Source organism: Cryptomeria japonica, chromosome 10 (genome assembly GCF_030272615.1).
Source record: "Cryptomeria japonica chromosome 10, Sugi_1.0, whole genome shotgun sequence".
Taxonomy (NCBI): Eukaryota; Viridiplantae; Streptophyta; class Pinopsida; order Cupressales; family Cupressaceae; genus Cryptomeria; species Cryptomeria japonica.
The window spans coordinates 23,958,300-23,974,115 of NC_081414.1; the positions used below are offsets into that span (position 1 = coordinate 23,958,300).

The following is a 15,816-nucleotide window of genomic DNA, read 5'->3' on the forward strand; positions in this document are numbered from 1 at the left end:
TAAATAGAGATAGATGATATATGACTATATGAGAAGTTATAGAAGAGTATAGAGAAAGATATGATGTATATGACGTACTGAAATTATATAATAATACAAATATTTTTGGAGCTCTATATATGGTATATTATGTAATGTCTTGATATTTTGTTAAGCAGATTAATGTCCTATCTAGATCTAATCATGTTCCCTTGATATGACTAAGTCCGGAGTATAAACTACAACACTTTGAAAGTACTTGGAGCTTAGAACTTCGATATTTGTTTCCTAGATTTCTTGCTAACAATAATCCTATCTTTAGAGATGAGGAACTTGTATGGGTTGATCAAGTGGATTGAGAGGTAAAGGCAACGGCCATAGCAGAGGAGGATAGAGCATGAGAAGACCCCTTGGATGTTGGTGTCACTATGACACATACAAATATCATGGCTGCCACATCATCCAGAAACTATCTCAGACATGAGCACAAAACTTGTTGTGATGTTGAGATGAGTAATGTAGGCTCCTTTGAGCCATAGACTTGTATTTTTAGTTTTGATATTTGTTTTTGATACCATGGATTTCATAATTCATGAGATTTGTATACATTTGATTTATGTATGTATATCAACCTAAAGCAATGTTGTTGGGTAGTCAAAATAAAGTTTCAGTTAGTCACAAGCAACAACACTGCTTTAGGCTGCAAAGGGTAGACAAAATAAAGTTTCATGTACAAGGACATCAAAGAGTCTATGGACAGCTCTAAAGGCAACAAAATAGATTTATTTACTTTCTCTCCTCAGCATAGCCTTGAAATTAAAAACACAACAAAGAATTTATGATGACATCAAGGATAGACAAAACAAAGTTTCAGTTAGTTGCAAAAAACAAAATTGCTTTTGGTTGCAAAGAGAGACAAAACAGAAAAAGAAGCTCCCTTAGAGCTTCAAGCTGTCCATAAAATCTTCAATTTTCTACATATAGTTTAAACCATAGTAGCAAAAATCGTTTAGGGAAAAAATCAGCAAACCAAAAGTATAAGATTTTTTGAAAAAATCGGATTTAAAAAAAAACATAAAAAATTGTAAAAAAAGAGAAACTATTTTTTTATTTTTTTAAATAACTTCAGGGCATTTCCATAGCATAGAGATATAAAGACCAAATAAAATAGAGTTTAACCTGTGAATTGTAGAAAATAATTTTTTGTTGTTTCTATTCATATTACTGAGTACATAGGCAAATAATCAGTTAACTTTTTAAGAGGGCAGTCACCAAATACACCAAATAGTTGTCTAAGTCAGATCAAATATTAACTAAGTCTATGGAGTAACTGAGATCAAAAGGTAACAAACAAATAGTAAAAGTGAAAGCCATTTTGAAGTAATCCAAGAATTTCATTGTGATTGAGGCAAGGAGTTTTGTAGGGTTAATTCAATATTTTAGAAAGCTCATCAAATCATATTCCACAATTGCAATGCTTTATATCATAGTAACAAAAATCATTTGGGGAAAAAATTGGCAAAGCAAAAGTATAAGATTTTTTGAAAAAATGGGTAAGAAAATGGATTTTAAAAAATCATAAAAAATTTGTAGAAAAATAGACACAAACTACTTTTTTTTTTAATTTAAAACTTAAGGGCATTTCCATAGCATAGAGATATAGAGAGTAAATAAAATAGAGTTTAATCCATGAATTGTAGAAAATAGATTTTGTTGTTTATATTCATATTGCTGATTACATAGGCAAATATTCATTTAACTTTTTTAAAGGGAAGTCACCAAATACACCAAATAGTTGTCTAAGTCTGAGATCAAAGATTAGCTAAGTCTATGAAGTAGCTAAGATCAAAATTTATCAGACTGAGATCCAATTATTGTTAGGAATTTAGTAAAAGTGGAAGCCATTTTGAAGTGATCCAAGACTTTCATTGTGATTGAGGCAAGGAGTTTTCGAGGGGTATTAGCTAAGTCTATGAAGTAGCTGAGATCAAAATTTATCAGACAGAGATCCAACTTTTGTTAGGAATTTAGTAAAAGTGGAAGCCATTTTGAAGTGATCCAAGACTTTCATTGTGATTGGGACAAGGAGTTAAACCCATGAATTGTAGAAAATAGATTTGTGTTGTTTATATTCATATTGCTGATTACATAGGCAAATCTTCATTTAACTTTTTAAAATGGCAGTGACCAAATACACCAAATAGTTGTCTAAGTCCGAGATCAAAGATTAGCTAAGTCTATGAAGTCGCTGAGATCAAAATTTATTAGACAGAGATCCAACAATTGTTAGGAATTTAGTAAAAGTGGAAGCTATTTTGAAGTGATCCACGACTTTCATTGTGATTGAGGCAAGAAGTTTTCTAGGGGTAGTTCAATATTTGAGAGAGCTTATCAAATCATATTCCATAGTTGCAATGCTTTATATTCCCTGATGGCAATTGGTAATCTTTTATATGGGGTAGAATTCAACAAAAGGCATTTGTTTAGCTAAAGTAAAAGATTAGCAAGCCACTGGTTTTGGCAATACCTAGCTTGCAACTACTATTTTAGGTAGAGATAAATTTTAATGATTGTGTGTTGGAGGCTCTTTTATTACAACTATGTAAGCTTGTTAGTTGTCACTCAGATTTATTTCGTGGAGCACTTTAGATATATTGCTCATATAATGAATTGTATGTCTTTGTTTGAGCAAAAATTAATTATATCAATTATAAATTAAAATCATATATCTATATGTACATATATTAAATATGTCTTTGAAAGTTTAGTGTTGCGGTAGAAAAACTCCATTGGTGAGGTAGCCACCAAGGTTCAAACCCCTACTGGGCCATTGAGCTCATGGACTTTCTACCTTTGTTGGGTCGTTGAGCTTATGGGTTTGAACAAGTGAGGTGTCGAGAATGATGAACCCCCCAAAAATGGACAAAATAACAAACTTTTTCAATGTTAATTCCACATTGACTCTGATTTTGTCTCAAACCAACCCTATTTCTAAGCAATTCAGTAATTTCATGCGTTTTTCTAGGGTTTTGCAAGTTTTTACAATGATTTTTTTCACTTTTTTGCCATTTTGGGGGTTTTTTACATGATTTTAATGTGATTTTAATACAAAAAATCTTTGAAAATTGGGTCAACACTTGGTCAACAATTTTTTCATGAATCAGGATTTTTTCGGGGAATAAATCGGCTAGCTCCAGGATTGAGGATTAATCGGGTATAATCGCGATTTTTTGCAGACTATTGCTTCATTGGGACTCAACTTTAAACACATCATTCTTCTTGTATACTTGAATTCAAGGATTCCTAATATGCTGTAAAGATTCTAAAATGTACCAGATTTGACTCCCGTAAAAGACTAGTTAAGTGTCTTCATGATCATGCAGACAAAAATGCTTCAAAAAACCTATCAAGAATTTTAGGCTAGGTTATCTTTGAATTTGCAACCTTTGAAGAGGAGCTGTGGTATATGATACAAGTATCTTATTTAAATTCGAATTGTTTATCCCACGTGGTCGATAGAGAAGAATAGCAAGAGAGCTAAAATAAATATGGGAACAGCGAAGTACACATAAGTATACAAAATAATTTTAAGATTAAAATCATAGTGTGAAGTCATCTCATGAGTTTTGTGTTAATCAGAATGTTCTCAAATCCTCATCAGACACACTTCTATTGCTTCTCCCCTAAAATGATGTAATCAGGAGAGCAGTCAGAGAGAATATATTGAGTTCTCAGAGAAGCTATATAAAGCTCTCAAAGAAGATATATACCACCAGTACAATCAGGTCACTACCATTCTCCTTCACATGCCCTTAGCCCCGAGATGGTTTTCTATATTGAGCATTTCTTACAAATTGTTGATAACTTCATCATCCAATCTGACCAGCAACAGCATCATTGACTGAATGGTTTGAGGATACCACTTGGCCAACTGAGAGTTTGCTCACCTAAAAATTCAGACAAAGTCCCTTATTCCCTACAGTAATTGGATTTACAATCTTTATTCCCTCCAAGAAGCAGACAACGAGGAGCACTTCATTTTCAGTTCACCTGCATATTATGGAACCCAAGGGAGAAAACACTGTTTGTAAAAAGATTTAGGAGGTTACCTTTACACCATTTACCACTATCCTCATCAGAAAGCCAATGTATTAGGAGGTTATCTTTTCCTTTGTGAGGCTGTTGTTTTCAAAGATGATGCTTTACAATATTACAAGAATCCTGGGGCTGTGTTGACGTGTATTTTGTACACCATCATACACAGAATAAAATACCTAAAGGCATCTTATCCTCTCTTGAATAAAGTCTCTAACTGCTGAAGATTCGCATGAAGGATCAGTTAGGATGACTACAATGTTCTGGTTAGTAGGGTCTCTACGTGTGGATAAACTCCAGTGGTATGATGTGATTTGCTGGAATCACAAGGGGACTTACATCTGATGATTGAACTTCCGATCTGCTTTGCTGGAACACAGGCTCTTACTGGCTTAGATTTGAAAAAATGGAAAAAGGATGAGGGCGAAGAGAAGATCTAATCCTAATACTAAGAATGTAGGAGCAATGATTTGATTTTTTGATGAAACTCTAACTAGGTCTTGTTTTGACATCAATGGACCATCTCCACAAGGCTAGTGCGATCTTCTAAGGGAAGCTTTATGATGTTCAAATCATCACCGCAGGCATAGACACCATCAAGTTGATGCATATCAATGAAGAAGCGACAAATTGAAATTGAGCTTAAGCTGAATGATTCCAGTTGACTACACAAGGCAAGTCTGCAATCAACAAACTGCTAGTAGTATGGATATACGAATTCCACCATCAATCAATCACATTTCCTCCATTCATCTAATCATCTACCATCTAGGATTGAAGACTCAACAAGAAACCATGCAAATTGCAAGAAACGACACACTTCACCATTACTTCAATGAAAATGGAGTTTGTTTACAATCAATGGCAACAATTTCTTGCCTTGTCCTCCTATTCTACTCTAATTGCTATTCTATCAATTTCTAACTACTCTCTACCTACTAACTGCTTTCAACTATTTCTATAATATCTCTCTAACTCCCTTTACAAAATGAAATGTCAGGGCTTATATAGTGCCCACAATACAATTTGATGGCTTAGATCAATTCAAGATCAATGGCCAAGATTCAACAATGAAAACCCTAATTAGGGTTTGTTACAACCATTACATAACATTTAATGCTTGACCAATGATAAAATTGTATTGCTTGGACACATGTCCCCTCTAGAAAAATCGACCAATGGATAGCCGGGGTAGGTACATCGGAGTTTGTACCACCTTCCATGAGTTAGGTACATTGAATCTGGACATGCTGAGGTGGACCACACTGACTGGAGAAATGATGACTAGGATGCCACCTCATCTGACACTTGGTTGATACTCAATTTGGTAGCGTTGAGAAGTTATCTTTGATTAACTCTTCTAAAATTATTTGCTTCTTCAACGAGCCCTTGTCCTAACTCCATGTGTCCTTGATGTGTAGGATGATGATGTACCTCGCCTTGGAACGCTGGATTGAAAGAGGTCGCCCCTGTCCTGGCTTGATCGTCCCGACGAAGACCGTCCTTGATCCGGCTTGATTTTCCTTGATGAGATCTCCATTTGATGCCTACACAACATTTCAAAATTAGCAACATGATTTTGCAATGAATAACTAGATTAGAGATTAAATTTAGGAAACTTCATAATAAGTCCTTGAGTTATCATTTCCTAAACGACGATTGAGCTATTAGAATTCAAAATTTCAAAATTTAAGGCTATGACGATCAAAATTCGAAATTAAAACAAGGGATCTTGTCATACCTTACTTGAGAGTTTAACTCTAAAATGCAAAACAAAGGAATTCGCCTAGGCACAAATCAAAATTTGATGGCTTCAACGTGATTTCTCTCCAAATGAACGTCCACTTTAGCAATTCGCCACCTTGGGGGAGGAGTCTTCAATGTCTTGAAGATAACAAATTCGCCTTACTTGAAACAAACACGCACTCCTCTTTGATGATAATTTCGCACCTTGTCTTCTCCAAAATTGCATATGAAAGAGGATAAAATGATGATTTGAAAATGAAATAAACACCTCCCTTTATAGGCGCTCACCTTCACATTGACCCTAGGCCGACTTTGGTAAATAAGGCAAATTTAAAATAAACTTAAAGGCCGACCTTTGTAAAATGAAACAAATTTTAAATCAAGCGCCCCATTTTATTTATAATTAATTAATTTAATGCCTATAATTTTAAATAAACTCGATTTTTAAAAGGCAAAAATTAATTAATAAAGACCCATGCGCTAATGTTAAATGCTAACTTTAATTGGATTTCAAATTTATCGATTTTTTCCTAGCATTTAATAAAATCTAAAGAATGTTTTAGCGCCAAATTTGGAAGAGGTAAGGACACAAACCTATCGCTCTAGTCCCTGACTAAGGGACAGGAGCGAATTATCACCTTGGTCTTGATTCCTCTTGCTTTTATGTTCAAAACCTCCATCCTCACGTTGAAACTGGCATGTTTGCCAAAAAACTCGAGCTTGATCGTCTTGATTTGGTGGATGAATGCCCTCTAGGGTGGATATCGCCCTGGTCCCTTGGTGAGGGACAGGAGCGAACTTCATGCTCTGGCCAACATTTGCTATCTCTCAAACTTTACTCTTTGTTCATCACCTTGCAAATGATATCCTTGATCTTACGAACCTTGACTTTGACGTGATCTTGAAGGAAAACGAATGATTTAATGAAAATCGCCCTGGTCCCTTGATGAGGGACAGGAGCGATATAGCTTCCTTGTTCAAATTGATAGTCTTTTGACACTTGAAACCTTTGCATATCATCTTCTTAAGATACCTTGGACCCTTTGTGACCTTGTACAACCTTGACTTGGCGCGAATTTTGAATGAATTGGCAAATATAGTAAATATCGCCCTGGTCCCTGACTGAGGGACAGGAGCGAACTTCAATGTCCTGGGCTCATGCTTGCTTTCATCAACTTGCCATTGCTTTCATCGTGTAAAATGAAGTCCCTTGGTCCCCTTTGGACACTTGAAACGTGATCAACATTCAAAATCTAAGCTTTCATGAAGATTTCGCTCTGGTCCCTGCCTGAGGGACAGGAGCGAATTTGTACTTTCAAGCTCAACTACACTTTGCCAACTTCCAAATTTATCTTCAACGGTCTAGTTTCGCCCTCCTTTCTTGCCTTCAAACTTAAAACTTGCTTGCTTTTGCCTGAATTTTACCTTATGAAGAATTTCGCTCTGGTACCTGGGAGAGGGACGGGAGCTACAATGGATTTCGCCCTGGTCCCTGACTAAGGGACAGGAGCGATTTTGCATTTTGGTCTATTTTTCCTCATGTTTGTGCCTTCAAATTATATTCAACTGGTAAAAAGCACTTCCTTGGTTCTCCTCAAGTCGTCAAATCGTTCAAATCTTTCAAGGACAAGGCAATTTTGGATTTCAAGCTCCGGTCCTTCAGTGAGGGACAGGAGCGATTTTTGCCCTCCAGGCCCAAATGCTTCACTTTTCACCATGAAATGCCTTTGCTAGGGAAGATATCATCTTGCCTCATGCTATGAATAAAAGTTAATGTCCAAAAAAAGGTCTAAAATTGTGCATATAAAGAAAATCGCTCTGGTCCTTCAGTGAGGGACAGGAGCGAATTTGACCTTCTAGGCAAAAACTTCATCATTTCATCGTCCTTAATCAAGTCTGGATGCTCTATCATGCTCATTTCGTCCTTCACCATGCCTTTGATGTCTCAATTCGTCCAAACACGGTCAGGAATGGCTCAAATAAGTATTATCGCCCTGGTCCCTTGGTGAGGGACAGGAGCGCTTCGCCTTGGTCCTCCTGAGAGGGACAGGAGCAAAATTCGCTCTGGATCCTCAGTGAAGGACAGGAGCGAAATTTGACTTTTGAGACTCTCTATCAGGACAATTTTTATGGAATATAACATTTAAGTATAAGTTCTTATACTTTAAGTTATGTTCCATATATACTTTCAGGATGTTTGAGAGTGGTTTCAGACCTCCAGGAGTTATATTGCAAAATCTAGTTTTTTGAGGTTTTTCAGTTTCCAGACTTAGTCAAATTCAGGATCAGGACATTCCAGACTTAGCCAAATTTCACGATCAAGACATCAAACCTAGCCCAAATTTCAGGACATTCCAGACTTAGTCAAATTTCAGGATCAAGACATCACTCAAGCCGGACTTGCTATCCCATTGATCTCCCCGACAGCACTCAAAATGCAAAGGCTAACTGACAAAACCCTAAAAAAACCCAAAGAACAAACCCTAAAAAGCAAAAAAAAGCAAGGGTCCCCATTTGCAATGGGGCGATGTGTGAAAACGCCACAACAGGCTGGCAGGCTGATTACCTCCTTTTTCATCCCATTTTACACATTAGGGTACCAAGAACCATTTGGATAATGTTGACCCGCAAATGAGATCACACTGGTGTGGAAGGTCTGTCTCTACGATTTGCTACTAGGATGCCTCAATGCTCTCACCCTCATACCATTCACCAAGGATGTGCATCAACCCAACATCAAGGCTCATCTGACTCTTTTACCACAGAGCAGGCCACAAGAACAGGCATGGAATGCAACCTTTCTTTCTGCCTCTGGAGGCTTGTTGAGTCTAAGGAATGGTTCTATCAAGATCACCCAGATGGCCACATGAAAGAGAAATTATTGGTTAGATGTACAAACAAACTGTTTTGAAGACTGTGTTGCTATTGATATTATATGTGGCTATAAAAAAGCAAGCAATTATTTTGAAGACAAAGTATATAACAAAAAGTTCTTGTCTAATGCAGGTCATTAACATCTGATATTCAAGTACAGAGAAAACATTACATATACTTAAATAAAAGGTAAAGGGACCATCCAAAGGAAAGCCTAAACAGCTACTCTAATAACCAACTAAACAGATTGGGAACAAAACCTGATTAAGAGTGTGAGCAAAATTGCTCCATTGCAAGTTGTGGTCCATACTTACTGCTTCTGGGTAAGAAAGAAGAAGAAAACATATTGTAACTCAAGTTTCTAACATAAATAGCATGGTCAGACCATTAACTTAGGAAATGGCCATCAAAACATAAAACAAGCAATTTTAAGACACAGAATAATAACAGTATATGCAAGTTATAAGACCAAATGGGCAGTCTAGAGCCAGTTCTGCCATTCCTCCAGTTAATTGCATGCACCTTAGGGAGAAGAAAAAAGGTTGGTCAGTTGCCAGACTTTCCCAGCCATAACCTTATTCACTTTTTGCTAGGGTAATGAAGATAAAGGGTGGAATCTTGGGAGCACTGCAACTTTTGCAGACCTTCTTGTTACTGCTTCCATGTACTCCATTTTGGCATGGCTACTGGAGACATGTCACAGAACCTACCAGCCTTGGCCCTTTTGCAAGCTTTGTTGTTACTGCTACTACTCACTTCATTTTGGCATGTGTATTAGAAATGCATGCCATAACTTGCCAGCATTGACCTTCTTTTACACTCTGTCCTTACTTGTTGTATGGAATCTATGTTCATCTCTTCATTCTCTCAGGGACTTTACTACCTGTTAAAGGAGCAACTGCCAAATCCTGATAGTCTGATCACATCAAATAAATTCTGCAACCTTGCAAATAAAACGATATAAGTTAAACCTATGAACCTCACAGACATTAAACTCAATTTACTATAGATTCAAGACACACAGATCTAATAGTGACAATGCTGAAGCAGCACACATACACAGATATCATTCTTTACAAAATAATATTAAGTTAATGCCTTAGGCATGTTAAAGAATTTGAGAATACAAACCTAGTTAGTCAGCTTTACTGAGAAGAATTTAACAATAGAGATAGTAAGAATTTAACTCTAGAGATAGTAAGTGCAGTAGAGCCCCCATAGGCCTGGAACAAGAAGATTTGTTAAGTGTGTTTTGATTTCTTCATGGCATAACCAATTTTGCCTAGGCTTCTCCACGTTCCAGTAAGTAAACTTGTCACTTGAGGTCCACTGTATAAGGAGGTTTAGAGCCTCTCTCAGGAGAGGAGGCTCAAGAAACAACTATTGGAGAGGCCCATATATAGAAGGCTACATCAATCAACGTTCGCTGGATGCTTGCAAAAAAGCAAAATAAGGCAGAGACAAAAGCACCTTCTACCTATATAGAGGCAGAGGCGGTCATTAATTCACCTATTCATCCTCTCCTCCTTGGTAATCTGGCCAAGTCAGCTATCAACCATCTATGGGGGGGGAGGAAGCCAAGCCATATAGAGTATAAATTAGGGCCGTCAGCAGGGGCATGCCTATATCAATCATCTGTTTATAGGATAGTGTAGTCACGAGGGAGTCACCAATATCTATATGGGGTGGAGGAGGCCAAAGAATCTGACTCTCTGTAAGGGTGTAGTGGGGCACTGGCCTGGTTTCGCTAAAACCATACAGAATTGTACCATCTGACCTGTATCAGTGCTGGTTTTAGGGCTTTTCCCTCTTATATAACCATTTCTTTTGTTTTGTTTTCAGTCTAGGAGTTGCTTTGCACACTTCTGTCCTTCCTATGTTTGGCTTCCACTAGTATCAAATCTTCCCAATCTTTTGGTCTGCATTACTACTCAGCCATGTCGACCTTTAGTTGCATTATTATGAACCTGAGGACCACTTGGCTTGAATTACTATTCAACCTCGTAAGCATTTACATAGAAATTACAAATAATCTCCATTTTACACGTAATGGTACTTAGAAAACGACCTTTGACCCCAGCATAGTCGTTTATACCACCGAGCGAAACCCTAAACTATGTTATGGTAAAAATCTTAACGTTTTCTTTCTTATTAAGAAGAAAGAGGAAGAGCGAGATTTGCTCGAGACATTCAAATTTCACATCGAAAGGTTCTTGTTGTCTATAAATCGTGTATAGCCTTATCATATTTAAACGAATTGAATTGGGTTCAGTAACGTTTCCCAGAATTCATACCCTCGCACGAACTTTTTACGATTGACATTGGTAAATACTGCAACTTGCTTCGATCTTGTTTTGCTAAGTGTAAAATATGTGTGTATCAGTATCGAGACTTACATCTTGAGAAGTGAGTAAAGGTTGTCTAGAGTGGGACACATCCAAATCCATGTTCTGCCCAAAACCTTGCGTTCCTTCAAATAACATAGCAAAGACCACGGTTGAAACCCCATGCGCCAGTCCTAACTGTAACTTATAAAGAGCAAAATTGATCAACAGCTAAAAGCAACAAGAAAAGGAAGATGCTGACAAAGATTTTAACTTTTATCTGAGTAGCTCTTATTTTAATATCAAGATAGCAAACAGACCAGAAGTGCTGTGTCTGCTTTCTATGCTGCGTGAAAGATGGTGTCTAACTGCCACGAAAGATGAGCTGTCATCCATGAGCTCCACATTAGCAGCATCCAGAAGCTTCTCATACACATATTCTCCATAAACGCCGAACAAAAACCATCCTGTCAAACGCAGATTTGTTCACAACGAAGAGAATGGCATAGGACTTCAAATAAAAGCGATCTCTCAGTCAGCGAAAGGAAAATGTCAACTGCAGGACTCTGGAGTAGGGTTTAAAAGAGCAGAAGCAACTGCAACCACGCAGGCTTCCAAACTTTTTGTTTGTAGAACTACAAATAGATTTTGCTGGGTGTCAATCCTATTTCAGGTACTTGCTGCTGCATATTTCCACGTTTTCGTCGTATGCTATAATTTTGTATTGTACGAAGCAGTACCCTGTAGGCTTGACATATATGGATTTGTAGACGTCAAATCGAATTTGCTACCTCTACTCTGTAGTCTGTCACTTAAATCAAAACACGCCTGAAATTGTATTTCGTGGATCTTTCCCGCTAACGTTCCGTCAAATCTGGTAAAAGAAATTTGAAGGCTCGTTTATTTTCCCATTTTTTATTTCTCGATATTCGGGAATAAACACTCGGTGAAGAATTAAATTGTTCATAGAGATTTTGACGAGATTTGACCCGAATAAAATAATTCATTAATCTTTTAATTGCTTGGGAAGCGTCGATTTTTTTATTATAATATAACTTTTTTAGAAATTAGTTATTATTATTATTAACTATTTTTATTTTTCAATGAATTGCAATAATAATAGAGAAAATATTAAACTGTAAGATTAAAATATGATGTTTGATACAAAACAATATTTAATAGGAAGCCTTTAACTACTCCTTGGTGGTTTGGTTCAAAACAAAACAAAATGACTCAAACATCTATATACAATTCTTCTCCATAGCTATCTACTTCTTATGGTTGTTCACATAAGATACCAAGAGGGAACCTTGTAATATTTTTATTCCTAAGCTAGATCTTGTACACAGTAGGCACTCTAGTGTCTCCTTTTAAAGAAGGATAAGGCACTTGTATAACAAACTATCTCAAAATAATATGAGATATTCCATTTTGTTTACCCATAATTTCTTATATTTTTATTGATCTTGTCCTTAATTGATGTTTTATTGCTTCTTAGGTTTTTAACTTTAACTTTTTTAATTATTAGTGTTTTATTATTTTTAATGATTAATAAGTCAAAAACATATAAAACAATAATTATGATGGTTAACATTAATTTTAGTAAAATCTGATTTTAAAACATAAATCAAAATTTTGATTCTAGACATAAATCTAATTTTAACACATAAATCAAAAGTCTAGAAGCTAGAGATAATGAGCTAGAAACAACAAAGAGAGTGAGACATTACATTGCAATATAGAATTTAGGAGTTGCTATTGAAATCATTCTCATTTCTAGTGTTTGGTTTGTTTGCACCAACCTCTAGACCTTGCTTAAACTCATAAATATGGGAGTGAATCTATTGAATAACTATAATGGGTAATCTATTGAATAATTATGATGGTTAACACTAATTCTAGTAAAATCTAACTTTAAAACATAAATCAAAATTTTGATTCTTGACATAAATCCAATTTTAACACATAAATTCAATTTTAACACATAAATCAAAGGCCTAGAAGCTAGAGACGGTAAGCTAGAAATAACAAAGGGAGTGAGAGATTACATTGCAAGATAGAAAGTAGGATGTACTATTGAAATCATTCTCATTTCTAGTGTTTTGTTTGTTTGCACCAACCTCTAGACCTTGCTCAAACACATAAATATGGGAGTGAATCCATTGAATAATTGTGATGGTTAACACTAATTCTAGTAAAATCTATTTTTAAAACAAAAATCAAAATTTTGATTCTTGACATAAATCTAATTTTAACACATAAATCAAAGGCCTAGAAGCTAGAGACAATGAGCTATAAACAACAGAGAGAGAGAGAGAGAGAGAGGGAGAGAGAGAGAGAGAGAGAGATTATAGCTATATTTTGTAGAAGATATATTATCATAGCCATAAGATCCTAAAGTCTCATCCTCTCATGCAATGTCTCTTGAACATACCTATTTTCTATAGAAGCTAAAATTTGAAGGACGGGCATGATGGCATTAAGATAATTATATAGCAAGTTAGCATGATTATTGAGTGTAGAAGAGGAATGAGCTTGATTATTTGTCTCCCAAATCAATCCACCTAAGAGAATAACCTTTTGTAGACACATAAATCTGTCCACTTAATTAAATGAATATTTAGTATTTATTTGATTATTTAACCATCAGACATCAGTTAATTAAATTAATATTTAATTAATTCATCTTCAACCTCTTCTTCTATTAACTAAATAAATTATTCAATTTATTTAAATTAATTCATTAAGCCACACTCTAACAATCAATTAAATGAATAAAATATATTTATTTAATTTAACCCCTTTCCTCCTTTAAATAAATAAATAAATATTTATTTAAATCCCTAAACTACCCCCCACTTGCATTCTCCTACAAATGCAAGTTGCACTATTTGGTTGAAATAAAGTAATTTTATTTTAATTAAAATCCTATTTTCTTTCACCCACCAAACCCACTTGCATCCTAAACCCATTTTAGTTTCTTCTAAACCATTCCTAATTAGCCTAATCACCCTCCCTAATTACTGTCACATTCCTAATCAACTTGATGTCACTTCTTAAAGCCTCCAAAGTCTTTAAAATGCATTAAAGGCTTTATGTCTTCAACAAGTTAACCCCTAAAGTCTTCCAAACCATTAATGGTTCTTACATAACCATTAATGGTTAATTCAACTTGCCCACATGGTTAGAGGCTTTCCCTCTAACTCAACCCCCATTTAACGCATGGGTCTCTTCAAGCATTCATTGTTTTGACCGTGGTTATCCCCACTAACTCTTGCACAAGAGTTTGTCCATTGGGTAAAGGCATTATTCATTGGATAAAGGTTTTATTCACTAGCTCAAGCCCAAACCTTACCTCCTAGGGTAACCTTCAAGTCATCTCAAGCATTTAATGTGTCTTCCCTCTTCCTTCAAGTCATCTCATGTTGACACTTGTCATTGTGGAATTGGGTTGAAAGCCCTCACATGGATTGATTAACTTTCGATCTTGACCCTTGCTAAGATTACTCAATCTCCACCATCCATTTCTCTATTTTTCCTATAAATAGAGCCCATTCCTTCTTCAAAAGGATCCAGAAATCTTTATGCATCAGATTTATAGTCATTTTGAGAGAACATTTTAGAAGCATTTTGTGTTATTATTTTGGCTAAAATTAATATAGAATAATTAAGGTGCTTTCTCGTATTTAACTTGTTTTGATTAAGTAAAAGCAGGTATTTGAAAGGTACTCGAACCTTTTACAAGCCAGGAAAACAAAACTGCTAAAAAAGTGCCTGATCACTTAAAAAAGACAAAATGAACCCACCAAAAGGGATCAACTTAACACAACATTACATTAAAAAGTCAGAATAGACAGCAAAAGGAAAGCACAAAGACAGCAAAGAGACAGAACCAAGGACAGCAATTGAAACTAAATACTATTCATAATTTCCTCAGCGTGAACAACCATTTGTTTCATGTTGTTCACTGAGGTCTTCAGATCCTCCAGCTCACGACCTTTGATGTCACCCTTATTCTTTGTGTTAGCTCTGGTCCTCCTTTCATGACCCTTCTTGTTCAATTGCTCTTTATCACCATCCTTCTCTACATTGTTCTCGAACTTGTTGATAAGGATGTTCATGTTGTCCATCGAAGATTTGAGGATTTGGAAATTTTGATCAGCAATCTTCTTGACGCTGAGCTCCAGCCTGTCAATTTTGCTGCCAAAATCTTTCATTTTGTTTTCCATTTGCTTTCTATCTCCCATCTCATTGACCTTTTTTTTCGTTGCTATGATTTTTCCAACCATACATTCAATAGCTTCCGCATTATGCAGAATGACCACTAACTCTTTAACATGATCCACCGAGGGCTTGTCACCAACTGTAATTCTTGCAATGGCCTGTGTATCGGTTTTCAAACTGTTAATATCCTTCACCATAGTAGCAATGGTCTCACAGAAGGCCTTAACAGTATCTTTGTCACCACTGTCACTTTTATCCCCTTTTTCCTCCTTATGCAGACTTGTGGTATTCACGGCCTCTAAATTGTCCTTAACCGGGTTACCCTCCCCTTCTTTGTCCTAACTATCAACCCTCTTGTTTTCTTCAGCCTCCTCCTCAGATTCAACCAGAACATAATTGAAATCAAAATTGCTACCCTTTTTAGTATTCTTTTTCTGAGCCTTCTTTCCAGTGGCTTTCCCTTTCCTCTTTTTAATAGATTTTTCCTCAAGGGATTCAGTTTCAGAATCCGACATTTCAGATTCCACAATAATCCTCCTCTTCTTGGCCCTATTCCTCCCTTTTTTTCTACTTT

The 15,816-nt window shown here is 36.0% G+C and overlaps 1 protein-coding gene across 8 annotated transcripts in view; it reads right to left on the bottom strand.

Moving 5' to 3' along the window:
* LOC131076744 (uncharacterized) overlaps positions 1–11,946 on the bottom strand; it is a 179,521-nt gene extending 167,575 nt beyond the window's left edge. The window contains exons 1-2 of one of the 8 annotated variants that reach the window (XM_058014059.2): positions 11,339–11,946; positions 11,091–11,164 (exon numbers count right to left, since the gene is read on the bottom strand). In XM_058014059.2, coding sequence (XP_057870042.1) covers positions 11,091–11,164; positions 11,339–11,414 — 150 coding nt within the window. In that variant the 5' untranslated portion in view covers positions 11,415–11,946. Of the gene's footprint in view, positions 1–8,954; positions 9,014–11,090; positions 11,217–11,338 lie in introns of those variants that run through there. The other 7 variants (XM_058014058.2, XM_058014062.2, XM_058014061.2 and 4 more) reach the window with 7 other exon arrangements.
* Between the last annotated feature and the right edge of the window lie 3,870 nt (positions 11,947–15,816).